This window comes from Mirounga leonina, unplaced genomic scaffold, assembly GCF_011800145.1.
Source record: "Mirounga leonina isolate KUSES-001 unplaced genomic scaffold, KU_Mleo_1.0 Mir_413, whole genome shotgun sequence".
Lineage (NCBI taxonomy): Eukaryota > Metazoa > Chordata > Mammalia > Carnivora > Phocidae > Mirounga > Mirounga leonina.
In genome coordinates this window covers 3,071,116-3,091,781 of record NW_023270734.1, presented here as the reverse complement: position 1 = coordinate 3,091,781, position 20,666 = coordinate 3,071,116, and the positions used below count along the sequence as shown (strand labels likewise).

Genomic DNA, 20,666 nt, shown 5'->3' with positions numbered 1-20,666 from the left:
CTGGTTTCCTCTTTTACCCTTTTCTTCTGTGCAAATATATATTTACTTTGTTTATTACAATCTTTCCGTTAAAATAATTCTGCCTTATAAGGAGTTTAGAGCAAGGGAAAAAACCCCACCTGAATATCTATCAATCACTACCCTCAAGTAAAACTTAATTTTGGGGGGTACACTTGACTTTCCCCCCTCCCAACATGCCAATGCTGGTACTGCGCCTGCAGCGGTCTATAAAATCCAATTCGTCGCAGCTTCATTGAGCACACCCTATGCCTTTATTCACATGCAGAACCTCCGAGTGAATGAATGTTCTTACGCCAAAGAACTTCAGCGAGGAAGAGAAACTAGAAGAGAAAAATAGGACATTAAAAAAAGGATAGGGTGGGGAGGACACAGCGGGGGGGGGGGGGGGGGGGGGGGGGGGCGGAAAACAGGAAATAAGTAAGAGGCGGTTCAACACTTTCCCCCAGTAACGCATTCCCGCTCCCTGTCAGCCTCGATTTCCATTCACCGCCCAGAGCGGCGCTCCCTCCTCCAACTGGGCACGTCCACCTTACGGCCGCACCCGCGCACGGCCTTCCCGCATTCGGTACGGCACCCCTTAACTCCTGAGTCTTTCCTCGCTCGGCAAGCTCGCTTTCCTGCATGCTTCTGGGGGTGAGACTTACTTCGAACGTGCCGACGGGCAAGCTCCAGGCAGCCCCGGCCCACCCAAGGCCCGGCGCGCGCTCGGCGCCAGGTCTGAGACAGGTGCCCAGGCCCAAGTTCCGGCTCCCGGGAGCGGGCCGCAGGGAGCAGCGGCACGCTCCCCACCTCCCCGAGGGCAGCTGCCGTCGCTGCCGACCGACGAAGCTCCTTGGTAACCGCCCGCCAGCCGCCTAACGGGGGGGGGGGTTCCGACCACCCCGCCGGGGCCCGAAGGGGCGGGGGCCGGCGGCCGGAGAGCTCACCCAAGGGCACCCTCCCACCCCCGCGCCTCTGGGCGCACGCGCAGCAGCCGCAGCCTCCTTTATTTAGTCCGCGATGGCTCCTCTTGCGTCCCACCGTCCTCCTCCCGAAGGCGGCTCCCGCCCCGCGCACCCCGGAGCCCCTAGGACCAGCCTCGAGCAGGTCCCCGAGCGGGACTATCCCTAAACTGGAACGGCAGCGGCCGGACTTGCGCGTGAAGAAAAGAAGCGGCAACCGGAAAGACCTGACGGGTCGCAAGGAGGCGAGCCAGGCCTCAGAGGAAGAGGAAGGCCGGGGCGAGCCGAGGTTTGCCGAAGGCGGCGTTCCGGAGCCGCGCGGGGCGGGGAGGAAGGCCGAGGGTGGGAGAGGAGGGGCGCGGCGGAAACTGCCGAGGTTTTCCGAAGGCCGCGGCGTCCGAGTTGCCCGGATGTAGTTGGTGGAGCGGCAGCGGCGGCACCAGCGGCGGCGGCGGCGGCGGCAGGAGGCGGAGGAGAAGGACCAGGCAGCGGCGGCTACGGGGGGAGGAGGGGAGGAGGCGGCGGAGCAGGGCGAGGAGAAGGCGGAGGAGGCAGTAGCTCTCCGCGGGGCTGAGCCGGACGCGTCTTCTTGCCCCCCTCCCCCCGGTTCGCCGCTGCCGCCGTGTAGTTGGCGCGGCTGCCCGGGCTGAGAGTGAGCGTGGTGTCGGCGGAGGGAGATGGCCCGGGAACGCCGGCGCCAGTAACGGGGAGGTGCTGAGAGTCGCCGAGGGCGCGCCGGGCCCTGGTGCCGGTCCTGCCGCCCGCCCGCCGCCTGCGCGCCCGCCCGCCCGCCTCTCGCGGCCGCTCTCCCCCTCCCCCGACACACACTCACAGGCCCGGCATTGATGGTAATGTATGCGAGGAAACAGCAGAGACTCAGTGATGGGTAAATTGTCTTTTCGTTTCGGGCCGGGCCGCAGCGCGGGCGGGGGGCGGTGGCGGCGGCGGCGGCGGCGCGAGGAGGGGGGGCTGTTCCTCCTTATCTGGTGCTGGCCGAGCCGCCATTTTTGTTGTTAACCCTGATCCGGATCGGGCTGGGAGGAGGAGCCGCCGCGCGAGCAGGCGAGGACGGAGTGAGTGTGGAGGCAGTGGAGGGCCGGGTTCTCGGCGTTTCGCCCTGGTTACCGCCTTTCAGCCGGGTGTGTGTGTGTGTGTATGTGTGTGTGTGTGTGTGTGTGGGCTCATTGCCGGTACGTTTGGTAGGTCTCCCGCGGGGAGAGGCGCTGGTGGGGGGGGAACCCGTTTTCTTCCTCCCCCGCCGAGGTGTCTCATATCGCCGTCTCTCTTCCTGTTTTTCAGCTGTCACGACCGGAGGGGGGACTCGCAGCCTTACCAGGTACCAGCCGAGGCCGGGGTGGAGGGGTGGGTGGGGGGACGGAGGGGGGAAGGGAGGAACTGCTACTCGAGCGCAGGCTTCAGAAGTCGCTACAGGCCCTTCGGTGCAACAAATCTGAAACTAGCACCGCCGGTCCCCTGAACATTTTGTGTTTGGTTCTGTTAGCGCTCTCCAGCAACGTTTGGTGACTTATTTTGACAGGTGACTGGAGGAAGTTCAGGGTTTTGTTTTTGTTTTGTTTTTTTTTTAGGAAAAAAAAAAATCATTCCTAGCCAGGAAGAACCTAACTCGATTATTTCGGTGTGAAGGAATCGATGGGATGAGACGATAGGTGACTTCTGAGCCATATTTATTGTATTTGGGAACTAAAAGTTAACGTAAGGATACTTGAATTAGATGGAAAGCTTGGGAAGAAACAACTAATTGATTTGGAACTTTTATGTGTGTCCTAAACTATCCCTTCCCCATTTTAATTGTTTTTGGTGCAAATAGTTGAGTTACTAGTGAAAGATAGTGCTTTTTCTCATTGTAAGAATTGAGATCTTTGGATACTTGGATAATTCGTTCTATGGCCAGAAGTCTTTTTATGGATAATTCTAATATAGATGGTTCTAGGTGGATATGTTCCTTTTTGTTACTGCGGTTTCTGCATGTAAAGTTTTTTAAAATTGTGATAGAAGTGGGCCCTGTTTTGAGGGGGAAATCTCCTAAGTGGTTGGTAACTATCAGATGACACCAGAAATAAATACTTCCCACTTCCTATACTTAATCACTTAAAGGAGTTTCTACGATTATAGTTCTGTTACTGGCTAGCATGAGTTGTTAAAGCTCAAGTTAAAAACCCTAGGTCCCTTGGTGTGTATAATACTGTTCATTATCTTTGGATAGTCAAAAGATTAAACGCTGTTGAATCTGCCCTTTTGAAACATACTAATTACACACAGTAAAAGACTGGTTTATTATGGTTGTCTTAAATGTGTGTTAAAATAAAACTAAACCATTGTGAGGGAGTTTTAGAAATACCCACCAACGTTTTTATATCTTGAAATTATTTTCCATACCTGCAAGAGTAGGTAAGTTAGGTATGAAATGGTTTTTTTTGGATCAAAAAATTCGAGAAACTGATGCTTTTTTTGTAGGTTTGTAGAGACATGCTTATGTATACTTGTGTCTGTGCATATCAGTTGTTAGAACACAAGATTATTACATTAGTACTCAAGATGAAACTAGTACATGAGTTTCTACTTTGGATTAAATTTTGTAATTCCCAAAAAAATTTATTAAGGAATTAATGTACCAAGGTGTTTGATTTTTTTGTAGTTACGAGATATTTAATGAAAAAAGTTTTTTTTTTAAACATGATTTGTACAAGAGTCTTAGGTATTTAGGTGTTGTCTGAATAACTTAAAGGCAGAATTGAAAATAGAAATTTTAATTTTATTGATATAAGTTCATAAACAAGTTAATATGCCAAATTTTATGATAAAATCATTTAGGAAGTTAAGTTTAAAGTTTCAATTCTTTCTCTCTTTTTTGGGGGGTGATGTTTTACAGGCACTTAAGTATTCATCGAAGAGTCACCCCAGTAGCGGTGATCACAGACATGAAAAAATGCGAGACGCCGCAGATCCTTCACCACCAAATAAAATGTTGCGGAGATCTGATAGTCCTGAAAACAAATATAGTGACAGCACAGGTCACAGTAAGGCCAAAAATGTGCATATTCACAGAGTTAGAGAGAGGGATGGTGGTGAGTAGCTTTTTTGATGAAACTTCCACATATACTTAACAATAGCTCTCTGTAAAACAATAGGTGGCAGTGATATTTCCAGCGTGGGGACATTACCATATGGTTATGTCATCAAAATATTTTATTTCTATTAATTTACTTAATTCCTAAACAAGTCACTGTAGAAGTAAGCTATTGAGCTGAGCATCTTAAAATGGATACCAGTGGCTTATAATAAGAGAATGCGTTTATGAGTATGACCTGCCAAATGCTTTATTACTGAGAGAAATGCAGGACGTTTTTCTAAGAAAAGAACTTTCACCTTTTCAAGTAAAGTCTTCAGTTTATTTGACTCAGTTTAAGATTCTTGTTGCTGCTTAAATTTATTTTTTATAAGGAGTTCAAATGTGTTTCCTACTGATAAATTATGAATTTAAAAGCTTAGTACAGTTTTTGAGATTGTTTACAAGTTAAAAAAAAACCCACCTGTGATTATAAAATTCTTTTGGGTTTTTGTTAGCATTTAAAATGTTATTTTCCAGATTCTCCAGGATTTTATTAAGGTAATTTTTATACCGTTTTCATACAAATATTCAACTTTTTTAAAGTTAGCCTCATTTCTTTTGTACGGTGCTGATACCCTTCAGTTATAACCCTACCTCAAGCTCTTTGTGATAGGAGGCTAAGAAAAAGTAAATCAGTAACTATTTTCAGATTTAATTTGCCCAGAATTTACCAAAAAATCAGATTTCATATTTAAAGCATGTATTGAGGCACAAACCATTTTCACTAGAGTAATTAAAACATCTGGTTTTTCCCCACTGTAAGATCTTCTCTTGTTTAATAGATAACATGTTTGAGATACATATATACAACAGTGATTGTACTTTCAGAAGCTTCTAAGGAAACTCAAATGAGTGCCATGTGGCTTTCTGTCCATGAACTTCTCAATACTTTGCTTACTTTTAAAAAATATCCTTCATCTTCTGGTCCTCTTTCCGCCTCTTAGGATGGAGATCAGCTTTATTCAGTGTGATCAGATAATCAGAAACATGAGTGTTCTCTGTCCATAGTTACTGGGTTGAGGAAATTAATGGTTAGATTGCATTGAAATGGAAGAATTTAGACACTGGATGGAAGGAGAATACAGTTCTGTTGAATATAGCTATAGCATTGTGCTACTGATGCAGATAAACTTTATTTTATTTGTATGTAACCAGTAGGAGGTGGGTTTGGTTATTAAAGTGTTAGAAGTCCTTTGATGGCAAAACTACTTTATTAATGTTTTTAATTTTGTGGGTAAATTTTCCAGTGTTAGATATGGTTTGAGATGATACTATTTTTGGTTATTCTTCTATAGTGGATTTCATTTTAAATGTTAGCTCTTGGAAGGCAGGTATTGTTTTGTGTTGTACTGTGTTTTATTTTTAAAATTTTGGTGATTGTGACAAAATAGGATGTGGTACTTTATCTCTTTACAGATGAGTATCTTAGATTTTCTTTTAGTAATTGTGATCTGGTTAATGGATCCTATATTTCCAAATCCAGGAATAAGTCAGTTTAGGCACTCTGGGAAAGTTCTGTAAATGCTTTTGAACATTCACAGTTAACCATACCTGATAATTCCTTTATAGGTGAGTTAATCCCAAGATCATTCTGTTGCTTATTTATTCAACAAACATGGGGCAACAGTTGTGTAGTATTCCTGGAAGTAAAGATAAAATGTGATCCTTGCCATAAAAACTAGTTCGAAAGGCTTTGACTTTTGGCAGCTAGTGGTGGTTGTAGCTGCTAACTTTATCTGTACTCCTTTTTTCTTCATTTCGATTTTAATTTTGCTTCCTATGTGAATTCCAGATACTTCTAGGGTTTTACACTTGATCTTAGCCAAAAGGCCGAGAAGCGATTACTTCTAGGGTTTTAGTTTTCTGTGTATTTGCATCTGGTTGCTGATGCTTCTTTTGTAAGAAACTTGTAATTTTTCTCATCTAGTCATTTGCTAAGTTAAGCCCCACTTTCTGATTTGCTTTTTAGCTGTTTGTCTTCTTCTGGAGCCTTTTAATTAATAGCTCCATTTCTATCTACCATTTCTAATATGCCTGGCTGCCATATTCCTTTATACTATGTATGAATAATAAGTATCATAAAATATGAGATCTCCATTCTGAAGTTTGGAATGTCTCTTTGATGTTAATTCTCTTAAAGATGTGAAGTGGTCGTTCTTTTCTCATTAATACTTAGGTATTTAGTGCGTAAGTTTGATTTTTTTTTTTTTTTACAGGCATTTGTATCTTTTGGATTTTTATTTTTAAATAAATGTAAGTTATATACATATAAGTATTCATATATATAAAGTTAAAACCATTTCCCAATGTTAACTGCAGTGATCTGTGCACCTGTGTAAGTAACTTAATTTAAGAATAGGTTAGGGGGGCGCCTGGGTGGCTAAGTTGGTTTAAGCATCTCACTCTTGATTTCAGCTCAGGTCATGATCTCAGGGTTGTGGGAGTCAGCCCCACATCTGGCTACACACTGGGTGTGGAGCCTGCTTAAGATTCTCTCCCTTCCCCACCCCCCTTAAAAAAAACCAAACAAACCACTTTTAAGAACAGGTTAGTATATTGTTTGTTGATCTAATATCAGTATGTTATTTTCATTTTCATTTTAGGTTTTTAAAAGAAACCTAGACTTCAGTAAATATCTACTAACTTAAGAGCCTATGTACTATGATTTGTAATTTGCATTTTAGAAAGCAGGTTAAACAAATGTGGAACTTATAAAATCAAGGTTGGGCTTTACTGGCATCTATCTACATCACAATGTATTTTTTACAGTGATTACTAGATTTCTTTTATGGCACCTTGGATTTCCTTGGAAAGTGCCATTTCGGAAGTAACGTATAAAAGGACTTTAAGTAATTTACTAGGGAAAGTAAAAGCAAGGAGAAGGATTGTCAGTTGTAGAAATGTTTAGTTTAAAAAAAGACTTACTATAGCATAATACGTACAGTTAAGAGAGTTAGATTTTGTCCTTTTCAGATTTATTAAAGGGAATGTAGATTATGGTAAATTAGGGGCCGTTGAGAGTATAATTAAATATTCTTTAACTTGGTGAATCAGGTTATTTTTATATATTCTGTGATTTATTTGCAAAACAGTCTTAACCAAAAGCAAGAATCTTAAGGTACAATCATTAGATTTGTTTTTATAACTTAAACATGTTTTTAAAAGTGCGGCTGACATCCAAACCGCCGAAGTATGAACCTACAGTTCATGTTGAATTTGTATTTTCGTGGAATTTTAAGAACACTTCTCTTTAGTTATTAAAGTGTGTTTTTCTTGAGACTTGTTTTAAATGATTATTTTACCAAGTAACTTCAAGAATGATAGTGCAGATGAGTTTAGGATGAAAGGTATCTTAACAAGGATTCTGGAAAGATGTTCCACAAAACTTCAACCTCTTGGGGGTTGTCCTATTTTTCATATCCCTCTCAGAATTATTTGTAAGAAACTTATTAGAAGATATATTTGGAATACTTGTTAGAAACCTCTTTTTTGGGGATAGCTTAACTCAGTTGACTAATTGAAAAATATTTTTCATTGGTTTCCTGAGCATTTAGGTATCTTTGAGTACAAAGTAAAGTTGCCTTTAGTGGTTTTGGTAACCATTGTTTCTAAAGATTTGAAAAAAATTTAGCTGCATAGTGAAAGTTTTTATTTTGTTTTGTCATGTAGCCATGTTTGGAGATACTTGGAAATGTATATTCATCTAATTTTCAAACAAAGGGTACTATATAACATTTGAAGAAATTGTTCTGTAGGGACTATTTGGGGATAATTGGTGCTTTTATAGTTTTTAAAATATAATTTAGTAATGTTTGAATCTTTTTAAAATATAATTTTTGAATTTTGAATCTTTTCACATTGGGTGATAGATTGATACTTGGGTAACACGCACGGTTATTCAGGTAACTGTTTTGAATAAAATGAAATGTGCTTTGCATTTGTAATGCTAGAAACTATTATAAAAGTGAACAGTCTCCTTTGATCCTCCTATTGCTTTTGGAAGGTAGAACAGATAGCGTCCGTTTTACAGTTTTACAAATGAGAGAAAATTTACTTGTATAAAATTGAACAAATAGTGGCAGAGCTGACTCTAGAAATTGGTCCTCTCTGTTCTGGTAAATTGTTTACACTGTCAGAGAGGAAACATTTAGGCATATTGATAGCTTATTTGGTGGGTGTTTACTATAGCACAAATTTAAATTTAAAGTCATATCCTCTTGTATCTTAAAGCTTTCACCCAGCGTCCTCGGTGGTTACACCTAATTTAGTCCTTATCAAAGCCACGGCATTGACAATGGCACAATATATGTGTGTAGTTCTAGACCAAGATAGCACGTCAGTGTTTGACTTTTTAAAAGAGTTTTAACGTGAAAGTTTGCCAAAATTTTCGTTTGGAAGCAGCAGTTTTCTCACGGCCTTATATTCAGATACTTGTTTTCAACGCAACTTAGAAATTTCATACAGAATCTGAAGTTTACTAATAACTTGGATTTCATTCCAGTGAAATAGATAAATATTACCTATTTTTATTGATTCATGTTTTATAATTAAGATAGTAAAGTAGGCAGATAGGTTTGCATTGGATCTCCATAGGTCAGTTAAAAACCACAGGAAATAGGTATTCATTCCATTTCAAGAGAAACAGAATAAGCTTGGCAGGTTAGCAGTCCTAATATTTCAGTTCTTCAGTGTTTTTTTTTTTTTTTTTTTTTAATTTTAGGAAATATATATACCCTAGACATGTGTACATGTATTTGAACACATCCAGTCATTTGTCTTAATCATCACCTTTTAACATTTTGTTTTTAAAGGGATGGTTATATATTGTTAATGATATAATGTTATTTCTATTTCACAATCAAAAATATTTTGGAATGGTTGATTTTGATCTTTTTAAGGCAGTCTTAATTGAGCTGTTTTTTAGTTGTGCAAGATGTAAAGTTTTTGGTATAACAGGATTTTTGGTCCATAATTCACAGAAAACTAGATTGTCTCTGTTAAGTGTCTGCTTATTGTCTTTTGTGCAGAATGGTTGTGGTCTGTATAGTTTATCATTTTGTTACGATGCTGGAAAGAGTGAAGGTAGCAATGAGCTGGGGCATCTTTACCGGGATTCTGTAAGTGGGACCACATCTGTAACTACTCTGCTTCTGGGACTCAGTGTACTAAGTATCGGAGATACTATTTGTTAATCATTTCAAAAGCAGTTATTTAGGTCTTGCAGATGTCTCCTAAGAGTCTCTCTTCTACTTATTTATCTGATACTTTATAATTTTGAAAGCCCTTTTACACTGTTTCTCATCTGATCCCACAACAACCCTTTGATGAAGATTATTCCTGTTTAAGTGGGAATACTTGGGAATATAATTTGAAGGTAGAGCTAGGGTATTATATATAGCTAAGAGACTGGCTTTCCAGTTTTAACAATTAATAGTAGCTTAAATACTTCACTTGGATTGTAGTTACAACCACTTCCCAGTTCTTAAAATACAACCATTTTGCTCCTGGCTACCACCTTCTCTTACCAGGACTCTGCAAAAGCCTCTGAATGGTGTTCTTTTTGCATCACACAATTATTTCCCACACAAGTGGTCCAGTTAAAATGCCACTCAGCTCACATCACTCTCTTTCTGAAAACCTAGTGACTCCCTGTTACTTACAAGGCCTATAAAAGACCCTGTGTAATCTGGTGTCTGGGTGTTTCTTCAGCTTCCTCACCTACCACTCTTGCCCTTGTTTGTGCTGCCCTGTCCATTCTGGCCTTACAGGAAGAAGTTTGTTCTTGTCTCAAGAGTACTGCATTTTATGCTCCTCCTTTCTAGGATGTTCATCTTTTTGTGTGTCCTCCTGGTGCACTCTCCACTTCAGTAATGTGCTTAAATGTCACCATCTCCCAAAGGCCTTCCCTGCCCTTCCTGATCACTCTGAAACTGCCATCCCTGTCATTGTCTATCCTTTTCACTGAGTGTTCGTCCTTGTACTTCACATAACTTGATGTTATTTACTTAGAGTCCTGCTGCTGCAACATGACTTGTGTGTCCCTGAAAGTCATCATGCTATGCAAAATCCCACCACCGGATTTATGGGAAAAGTGAAGTTAGGGGCACATTAAAGAGATAGGAACCCAACAAAAATCATAGCATGACATATTAAATGGTTAAGGAGTACATTAACAGTACAATAAATACGGTACTTTACCTTCATGAAGACCTGAAATTAGCTTGTGGGAGGTGGGCATCTTTTGAAAGGGTTGCAGCTTGTGAGTTACTGTGAAGTGATGGAAGGAGGGTTATCTGAAGTAACCCTCTGAAAGTTGTAACACTTAATTGTGCATGGATAGGATTCATAACTCATAGGTTGAATTGAGGTAGCTTGAAGATGTTTGGGGTGTGTGCTTTGTGAATTCCTATGTAGCTTGGTTCATCTGGGTACGGCTAGTGTTTTTCACAGGTGAAACTGCTCATAAGTGGGAAATTTGTGTTATGCTCAAATAATTTCTTGATTTGCCAGTAGTGCTGGAACAAACGTGCATTTTCAAATACAAGTGTTAATAGCAGAACTAACTATATTAGAGCTTTTCTTTGCTTGTCTTCTGTGGAATATATTCCACCAGAACAGGGAGTGAATTTGTTTTGTTAACTTGTATTCCTCTCGCGTAGAACAGTGTCTGACACCTTGTAGCATTTCAGTAAATGGGTGGCTAGAATAATAATGGAATTGTTATTATGATGTAAGGTAAATGAAATTGCAGTTTTCTGGAACAGTGCTTCTGAAACTTGAATGCGTATAGTAATCACCTGGGGATCTTGGCTAAAATGCATATTCTGGTTAATGTGAGCCACAAACGCAAATTACATGTGTGGTTTTCTAGTAGTTCTGTTGAAGTAAAAGTAAAGTGAAATTAATTTTAGTATATTTTCTAACCTAGTCTGTCCAGAGTATTATCATTTCAACATGTACTTGATATTTTTAAAGCTATTAATAAGATTCTTTACATTCCTGTTTTTGTGTGAAGTCTTTGAAATCCAGTATTTTACACTTACTTTATAACACCTTTCAGTTTGGACTAGTCACATTTCATGTGCTTACTTGCCACATGAAGTGGCTATTGGGCAGCAGAGTTCTGGAGAATATGATCACTCTGTTGGTCTATCTAGCTTCACACATACTTCTCTATTTCTCTAAAGAAATTTTTCATATGCCTGATTTCTGAAATACCATGTAAATGCAAGGTATGGTTAGAGTTAATGAATTCTTGAACTATATAGTGCTCTTGTACTAAAATTTTTCTGTTAGGACACATTTATCGGAAAAATTAGAGAAAGGAGGAAAATAAAATGGCCTTAAATCCTGTCATTTGGAGTTAATCAGTTTTTCATAGGACACATTCTTGTCCTAAAATATTAGAAGGATTTTATAAGTAGCTTTTCCAGAATTTTTATTAAAATGGTTTCATATTCTGTTATGCCCTTTATTTTGGCTTGTATTTAATATTTGTGTAGTGGGTTCAGTGGACACTTGGTATTGACAGTATCAGTCTCAAGACTGACTAGGAATACTTTTTAGTTGGTTCTTAGAGAGAATATTAATATTTCTTTTTATCCTTAACTAATGTATTGAAGTCTTCTTTCAGTTAGTGTTTAAGTCTAGTGTCTGATACTTGTAGCTAGGTGATGTTAGGCACAGTACAAAATCCGAGTTTTTGTGCCCACTCCCTTAGGATTGTTGTGGAAATTATGTATCTAAAATGCTTTTCAAGCACATGGCTAAGTGCATGAACTGTGACACCCTAAATGATTAGGTTTGCTCTTATTCCTATGACTAAGTTAGTGTCAGATCAGCAGCTGTAGGTTTCAGACTATTCTCTTCTTTAGAGTTAAGAAGGAAAACAATGGGTATTTCAGTTGCCAAACTGAAGAGCCTGATAAGTGAGAGCTACATGAAGGGGGCTCCAGGGCAGTTCTGACTAACTTGGTGCCTGCTCATGCCCAGGACTTTGCAGTTCAGAGATTTTTAGATAGATGTAAGGATAATTTCCTCCAGATTTGGCTGCCTTATTAGAGTCACCTGAGAAGCTTTTAAAGCAACAAGTTCCTTGACTCCCTCTGAATTAACCATGAGTCAAAGCAGTAGGGGATGTAGCCTAGAAAACTGAATTTTTAAATAAGGATTTATTTTAGATCTTTATAAACTGCAGGTCTAGGGAGAGTACATGGAAGAGGAGGAGGAGGAACTCTGAGTGGGATAGTAAAGAATTTTATCATTAGGAATCTGGAAGTCTGGAGTGGTTATTTGCCAGATCATATGTTAATGTGTTATCTTGGTTTTAAAGAGTTTTTTTCTCTTCGACCTTCTTTCCTGATTTATAGATTATGCAGTTTGTATGTAGTTATACATTAAATACCTAGCTTAGTTTCATGTGGCATGGACATCTAATGCCCCACAGTAGAACTAATGCTGGACAGTAGGGAAGTTTCTAACCAGTATCAGCAACTGGCAAGCAAGTGAGATATATTTGGGTAGTAACAGGAGCTACTGCTATTGCTTTTTAGATAAAACTGTCTTTGGCACTTGGGGTATCCTCCTCCTCCCGCTACCCCCCAATCCTTGTGCCTTCCTGTTGTCTTGAGACTGTTGAGTGGTAAACTTCATTTAAGTAATTGATTTGTGAAGAATAATTTTGCAGACTTCCAACTTCATAAAAATGTGTGCTGGTTGATCATGAAAACGTTGATTATAATAGGAAAAAGCTAGCAAGTTGGAACACAGTATGATAGGCTGTAAGAAGTAGTGTTCTCCGGCACTTGGGTGGCTCATTCGGTTGAGTGTCTGCCTTCAGCTTGGGTCATGATCCCAGGGTCCTTGGGATCGAGTCCTGCATCGGGCTCCCTGCTTCGTGGGGAGTCTGCCTCTCCTTCTATCCCTCCCCCGCCACTACTTGTGCATGCTCCCTCTTCTCTCAAATAAATAAAATCTCCAAAAAAAAAAAAAAAAAAAGTAGTAGTGTTCTCTCCTGCCTGTGGCCTTCTCTGTGGTGGTTTGGTCCAGTTTCTGTTCCTGCTGTTCCTTGGCTCCTTACTAGGGTTTTAAAGCATTTGTATTCAATACTGTATGCGTAGATATCTCTATCATGGGACATTTAAATTATAAAAAATAGTAAGGGTTAAGTCACAAAGCTGTACTTAGTAAAACTGTAGACTAACCTTAATTTTATACTTTTGTGTAATTATGATAGTTCCTTTTTTATATAACTGTTGAATGTCAGTTTTGATTATTTTGGAAAACAGGACAAAGTGCTTAGCCTTTAAAATCTCCCCTTTGATTTGGGCCAGTTTTTTATTACCTTGACAAGGAATGGGTGAGTTCCAGACACTGACTCATATAGGGATGTTCTTGATTTCTTGGGAAGAACAGGTTTCAAAATGCAGCTCTCATTTTAGTATTTTGATGTTTAAACTATTACTTTCAGTACAGACATTAGGAAGTGGAAATCTTACCTTACTGTTTGTTTAATTTATAGTTGATTCTCATTTTCATCGTAACCATAAAAATAGTTCATGGAAAAGACTTTAAGTATGGTCAGTCTTGAGCAGGAGAGCTACTGGGAGCTGTTACGCTGTTTAATTGACTTTGTCAGCACATGTTATTAGCATAGTTAGGGAATTATACACTATTGACTACTTTTTCCCCCGTTATGTCCTTGCACGTTGGCACATTATACATTTAGGATTTGAAATTGTCCTTTTGTGTGCTGATTTTGGGTACATTAGCTAACTTTTGGTTATATAAAGCCATATGTTACTAGCATTGCTTGTAATTAGGATTTGGATTAAGATAGAAGTAGAATTTATTTTTTATTTATTTTTTTAAGGACTTTATTTATTTATATGACAGAGACACAGCGAGAGAGGGAACATAAGCAGCGGGAAGTGGGAGAGGGAGGAGCAGGCTTCCCGCGGAGCAGGGAGCCTGATGCGGGGCTTGATCCCAGGACCCTGGGACCATGACCTGAGCCCCGAAGGCAGACGCTTAACGACTGAGTCACCCGGGCGCCACTAGAAGTAGAATTTAAAAAGAATTACAGTTGATAGGAATACTTTGGCATCAGAATGATAGAAATGTTAAGGAAGAGCTAAAGCTTGAACCTGATACACTGGGAGAATCCAGGAGATAATGGGGTGTGGGGGCCTAACACTGGGAGAATCCAGGAGATAATGGGGTGTGGGGGCCTAAAAAGTTAGATATGATCTTGTTTAGAATTTTGCTATATGGGAACCATATCACTAATGGGAACATATCACTAACCAGCCACTAATGTGGATGCTTCTCATTTCTACTTTGATAATGTAGAATGGGTTGTGTTAAAAACATCTTACGTTATCTATTTTGAAACAAAAAGGTTTATTTAATTTTTATAAAATCAGTAGGACAGTATCCAAAGAGCAGTTACAACAATGAAAGCACGTTCAAGGTACTCATTATATGTAGTTCCTGCTAATTGCATGTTCTATTTCTTCGTTAAAATTAGAACAGCTGGTCGTCTGGATGGCTCAGTTGGTTGAGCGTCTGCCTTTGGCTCAAGTCTTCATCCTGGGGTTCTGGGGTCAGGGAGTATGCTTCTCCCTCTGCATCTGCCCCACCCCCCCCGCCCCCTCCCAGCCCAGCTTATGCTCACACTCTCTATCTCAGATAAAAAAAAAATTAGAACAGCAATGTTGATGGAAGGTAGAATATACAATTCTGCTGCAGCCCCTCACTGTAGTTTTATATGAGGTTAAATCATACAATACTGCTATTTCTGTAAGTAGAAAAAATGATCCTTAGTTTCATGTGGTTCCACCTAAATTATAACAGATTTGTAGCATATTCGCTTCTTGTTAGGGCAGTCCCCTTGTTTTTCAAAAACATCTAGGTTGTACTTAAGTATATTTTCTGCCTCAATAATTTTTTAAAATGTTTATTGCCAAAAATGGGCATCCATATAATGTTCATTTTGTTGGTAATGAACATCCTTGTTCCTGACTTTAATGGGCATACTTCTATGGTTTCACCTTTAAGAATGTTTCTTTTAGTTTTTTTGGTAGGTATTTTACCAAGTAAGACATTTTCCTCTTCCTAGTTTGCCAAGAGTATTTATCAGAAATGGATCTTGAATCTCATGCTTTTTCTGCAACTGTTAAGAAAGATCATATGATCATAAACTTTTTCAGGTTATTAATGTAATAAATTACAGTAGGTTTCTTGAAGCACCTTTTCTTGGTCATGGGATTCATGGTTTTGATGTGCTAATTTTTATTTTATTTTTTAATTTTTTGCCTTTATGTCCACAAATGAGAAGCACTGTTGAAAATGGATGAGAAACATTTGTCTTTTTCTGTGCCCTGAAGCAGCTTAAATAATACCAGAATTAACTTTCTGAAAGCTGTGGTTGAATTCTGCTATAAAACTCTGCTGTTACTGCCTTAGTGAGTGGTAGAACTTTAGCTCTTTTCACATTTTTTGTATGGTTATTGACTCTTTCCCTACAGCTTTAGTATTTTATTAGAAAATGTATTGATATAAAGTTTAAAATTTATGTCTATCAATAGTTTGACTCTTTTCTTGTATTGTTACTCTCCTATACTTCTTAAGAATCAGACTTAACCAAAGACTCATTTCTTGTATTGGTATTTTTAAACAGGCTACAGAGGGGCGCCTGGGTGTCTCAGTCGATTAAGCAGCTGCCTTTGGCTGGGGTTCTCCTTGCTCAGCGGGGAGCCTGCTTCTCCCCTGCCTGCCGTTCCCCCTGCCTGTGCTTGCTCTCTGTCTCTCTGTCTCGCTCTCTGTGTCAAAATCTTTAAAAAAAAAAAAAAAAAAAAAAAAAAAAAAACTGCAGAGAAACAACTCTGTTTTCTACGTTTTATTTAATTTCTTCTTGGATTCTTTTTTGGCCATAATTTCTTCAGTTGGATAGTTTATTTTGATTTTTTTTGTTTATTGAAAACATTTAAAAGTAAATTTTCTAAACTTCACTTTGTTCATACTGCATAGATTTTGATGCAGTTAATAGAGTGATTGCATTTCTATTCAAATCTAGATGTGATTCCAGTTTTGTTTTTTCTCTATTTTAGCCCAGGGGTATTTGGAAGTATGTTTTTAAAAAAAATTTTTGAAGATTTTATGTATTTAGTTTAGAATGGGAGCATGCGCACACAGGCGCATGGAGGTGGGGGGCAGAGGGAGAAGAAGAGAGAGCATCCTAATCAGACTCCCCTCTGAGCAGGGAGCCCAATGTGTGGCTCCATCTCATGACCCCGAGATCATGACCTAAGCTGAAATCAAGAGTCGGAGGCTTAACCAACTGAGCCACCCAGGCGCCCCTTAAAAATTTTTAATGAATTTTATAAGCTAGTATTTTAATAATTACTACTACTAGACTTTCTTTTAAATTCTAGTTTTATTGGCCTGTTGGAATTAAGATTTTTTTTCCTAACAATAATTATTTTAAGTATTTTGTGGATATTTGAAAATAATGCATTTCTTTATGATACAGAGGATTCTGTCAGATCAAGTTCTTTATGTAGCATAACTATAAATAAATCTTTAGTAATCTTAATTTTTACTTGATCCGTTTTCTGACAGGTGAGAAAGTTTTCCATTGTGGTAGTGGATTTCACTTCTCATTCTTTAAAACATTTTTTGCCTCACGTGTTCTGTTTGCATGAAGATTTATAACTAATATTTTTTATGAGTGGTAATCTGAAGTTTTGCATGCCCCAGCATGTCTTCATTTTGTCCTTATACAAGAAGAATGATCTTCTGGCTAGATTAAAAAATATGAATCCTCCCCTCGCTCCCCCCCCCTTTCTGAAGATACTTCTAAATTGGTGATTACAGTTCGTTGTTGCAGGTGAGAAGTCGGATCTCAAACCTGGTCTTTTTATATATAGCTCTCCATTATGATGTATGTCTTTTACTTTAATTCTCCCACCCCCTAGCTGGAGAGCTTTTAGGATTTTTATTTTTCTTTATCCTAAGATGTAAAATTTCACCAGTATCTCTTTGTAACTGGGATCTTTTTTCATGCTTCTCCTTATCGCTGTTTTCATCAAAAGAGAGCCCTTAGAGTTGTTCCCTCCTCCTCCTGCTACCTTCCCCATCTTTAAAAACAATTTTTTTTTTAAAGATTTTATTACTTGAGAGAGAGCTAGTGTGGGAGCATGAGAGCACGAGTGGGGAGGAGGAGCGCAGAGGAAGAGGAAGAGGCAGAGGGAGAAGCAGGCTCCCTGCTGAGCAGGGAGCCCCATGCTGGGCTCTATCCCAGGACCCCTGAGATCATGACCTGAGATGAAGGCAGACACTTAACTGACTGAGACACCCAGGTGCCCCTTAAAATTGTTTTTGACTCTTCACCTTTTGGAACTTTGTTAGGTGTCTTTTGATTATATTCTACTTACCTCTTTCCTGGTAAATAGTAGATACTTGGATACTTTTTGAGAGTGAGAGTACGTTGTACTCTGGAGAGAATCCGTTGGCATATTTCTTCCAGCATTCTGATTAGATTTAAAGATGTGTTCATTTCATTGACCTATTGAAAGTTTTATTTTGGACAGTCTACTTTTAATTTTTTTATGGCCTATAATTTTATGAATCTGATTCAGTAGAAATACTCTGGGAATTTACATGATTTTTAGTTTTTTCCATGTCAGATATGTTTCCTCAGAAGGTTTTCTGTTTGAGTTTGGTGCTTGTCTTCCACAGTATTGGGTTCCACGGATGTTTGCTCCTTGTAGTTGACTGTTCACATTTGGGGATGAGAGTTTAGGTTAGCCACTGTCCAATAGAACTTTTTTGTGGTTGAAAATGTTCAAGGTCTGAGCTTTCCATATGGTAGCCACTAGCCACATGTGCTCATTGAACATTTGAAATGTGGCTAGTAGAACTATGAAATTCAGGTTTTAATGTTACTTAATTTAAATTTAGCCCATTGCCATTATACTGCTTCTCTCCTCACTTGAGCTGCTTTTTTTTTATTATGTTATGTTAATCACCATACATTACATCATTAGTTTTTGATGTAGTGTTCCATGATTCATTGTTTGCGTATAACACCCAGTGCTCCATGCAGAATGTGCCCTCCTCAATACCCATCACCAGGCTAACCCATCCCCCCACACCCCTCCCCTCTAGAACCCTCAGTTTGTTTTTCAGAGTCCACAGTCTCTCATGGTTCGTCTCCTCCTCCGATTTCCCCCCTTCATTCTTCCCCTCCTGCTATCTTCTTCTTCTTTTTTTTTTTTTTTAAACATATAATGTATTATTTGGAAGGCAGCTATGCTCACCACTATACCACCAACGCAACATATAATGTATTATTTGTTTCAGAGGTACAGGTCTGTGATTCAACAGTCTTACACAATTCACAGCGCTCACCATAGCACATACCCTCCCCAATGTTTATCACCCAGCCACCCCATCCCTCCCACCCCCCACCACTCCAGCAACCCTCAGTTTGTTTCCTGAGATTAAGAATTCCTCGTATCAGTGAGGTCATATGATACATGTCTTTCTCTGATTGACTTATTTTGTTGAGCTTCTTTTTTTGCAACTGCTAATGATCTCTTGGTTAACAAGTCCACTGAAAAACTTTCCATAAGTTGTTCGAAGTGATTTTTCTTTCTTTTATTGATATATATGTATATTTTATGATGCCGGTTTTCTTTTCTGTGCTGTTATCATCTCAATACCTGCACTGAACAGTTAATATTTCCTGAAGTGTTCTGTCCTGGCTGCTGCTTGTTCTATAAATCCTACCCTTTGGTTTCCAGGGCCACCTGTCTTTTTGATTATTAAGCATGTTTCATATGGTTTCCCCATAGATAACTTTCCTAAAATCTATTCCTAAATTGATTATTCCCTGGTTAATGCATTCTTTTCTTCTGTCTTTAGAGGGGAATTCTAGACCTCATTGTCCTAACTATTGTAGCGTCATTTTAACAGATCTTTTGTTTCATTCCTCATGCATTGCTGTCTGAATAAAAATTTTAGACTAAATTTAAACATACTATTCTCTTGATTAACCCTTAAAGTCTTCATTGATAATGTATTGACAACATAATTGTCTAAATATATGACTTTTCCTCCTTCCTCATGTACTTATCTGGGAAATATTCCTGTCTGGTGCACATAGAGGACACAAATGAAAAGGGAACACCTTTATGTTCACGCCAGAAATCTGACATCTCAGAATAAGATTTTTTGCTTGTAAATATAGCTTGAAAATTTGAAGAATTTAAAATCTTCTGAGTCATCCTTGCCAGGAGTCCAAACTTCTCCTTTCTCAACCCACCCTCCCTCTCTCTGTACTACAGTCATGTAACTCTACCTACCCAGTCCTAGAACATCAAATTGCTGTTGTCCTTCTGTATGTTTTCACAGCTAAAACTGTCCTCTCCAATCCTACCACATTTTTTTTTGTCTTGGCAAGTCTATGAATCCTTCAAGATCCCAGTTCTTTATTGTATGAAGACTTCCTTGAACCTTTTTGTATCACAGTTCTTTTATAGGGAGTTGTAATTTTTTGTGTATGTGGTTTGTCTTGTGTACTGTAAGCTCCGAGAAGGCAGAGACTATTTTAATTTTTACTGTATCAGGACCTGGCATATAAATGTAGGTGTTCAATAATGTTAAATGTCTTATATGTCATTTGACATGTCTAGTACATGTCAGAAATAAGTGCGTGGTAGTAACCTTCAGGGAATTAATTGGTTTCAAGTTAAAGTTAATTTTTCAGGTGCAGTTAAGAGTAAAATAGTAAGAATTTACCATTTCAGAATTCCTAAAGTGATTGAACTTGGTTTTTGTACTATTTATGAAGGAAGTAAATAGTTTATTCAGACCTTTAGGAAAACATAAAGTTTTAGTTATAAACTTAAAATTGTGTATATAATCGGTAAGTTAATTCCACCACATTATTACTAATCCCTTAAGTGGCTTTGATTTTTAGACTAATATCAGTAGCTTCATTATAATCTTATAGATATATATGATATTTTAAATTCTACAGACTTCTTACTAGTTTTAACTGTTCCTTTCCTAAATTATTGTTTCTCAAACCCTCTTAAGTTCATGCCCCACTATCGAGTTTTACTTTCTGTAGTATATTAAGCAGAAAAATGGGTTGGATTTTTTTGTTTTTTAATTGTTGTTAGTCTGTTTTCCAACTATAACCCTATATTTGAATATTCAGTAAGTTTATCAAGCTTATTGAAATTAAGAATTTCCCTAGAAATTCTCATATGTAGTGCTCCATTTCTCAAGGGTAAGCCCTTGAGAATTGATGCTCTAATTATTTTTAATTAGTGATTCATTGTGTTGTGTTTTATTCCTAAAAGTGACTAAAATGTTAACTGAAGATCATTTTGAATTAGGGAAAAAAAGGAATGCAACTATAATGTGGCATACTTTAGCTCTTGAACTTGTGCATTTTGACAGTAAAACTATGATTTTTAAAAAGTAAACTCTTTGAGGGGCACCTGGGTGGCTCAGTCCATTATGCATCCTACGCTTGATCTCAGCTCAGGTCTTGATATCGC

At 38.9% G+C, this 20,666-nt stretch overlaps 2 protein-coding genes across 10 annotated transcripts in view; one reads left to right on the top strand and one right to left on the bottom strand.

The window, feature by feature from the left end:
* Window positions 1–249: 249 nt before the first annotated feature.
* Window positions 250–1,805, bottom strand: LOC117998422 (translation initiation factor IF-2-like). The gene is made up of 3 exons (XM_034987167.1): window positions 1,799–1,805; window positions 666–1,766; window positions 250–341 (listed from the first exon to the last, which is right to left on the bottom strand). The coding sequence occupies exons 1-3, from the start codon at window positions 1,803–1,805 to the stop codon at window positions 325–327; spliced, it is 1,125 nt and encodes a 374-aa protein (XP_034843058.1). The 3' UTR covers window positions 250–324.
* Window positions 568–20,666, top strand: part of WAC (WW domain containing adaptor with coiled-coil) — an 87,311-nt gene continuing 67,212 nt past the window's right edge. For 2 of the 9 annotated variants that reach the window (XM_034987217.1, XM_034987212.1), the window contains exons 1-3: window positions 1,718–1,848; window positions 2,262–2,298; window positions 3,853–4,048. In XM_034987217.1, coding sequence (XP_034843108.1) covers window positions 1,808–1,848; window positions 2,262–2,298; window positions 3,853–4,048 — 274 coding nt within the window. In that variant the 5' untranslated portion in view covers window positions 1,718–1,807. Of the gene's footprint in view, window positions 587–1,030; window positions 1,252–1,426; window positions 1,849–1,970; window positions 2,036–2,261; window positions 2,299–3,834; window positions 4,049–20,666 lie in introns of those variants that run through there. The other 7 variants (XM_034987216.1, XM_034987211.1, XM_034987215.1 and 4 more) reach the window with 6 other exon arrangements.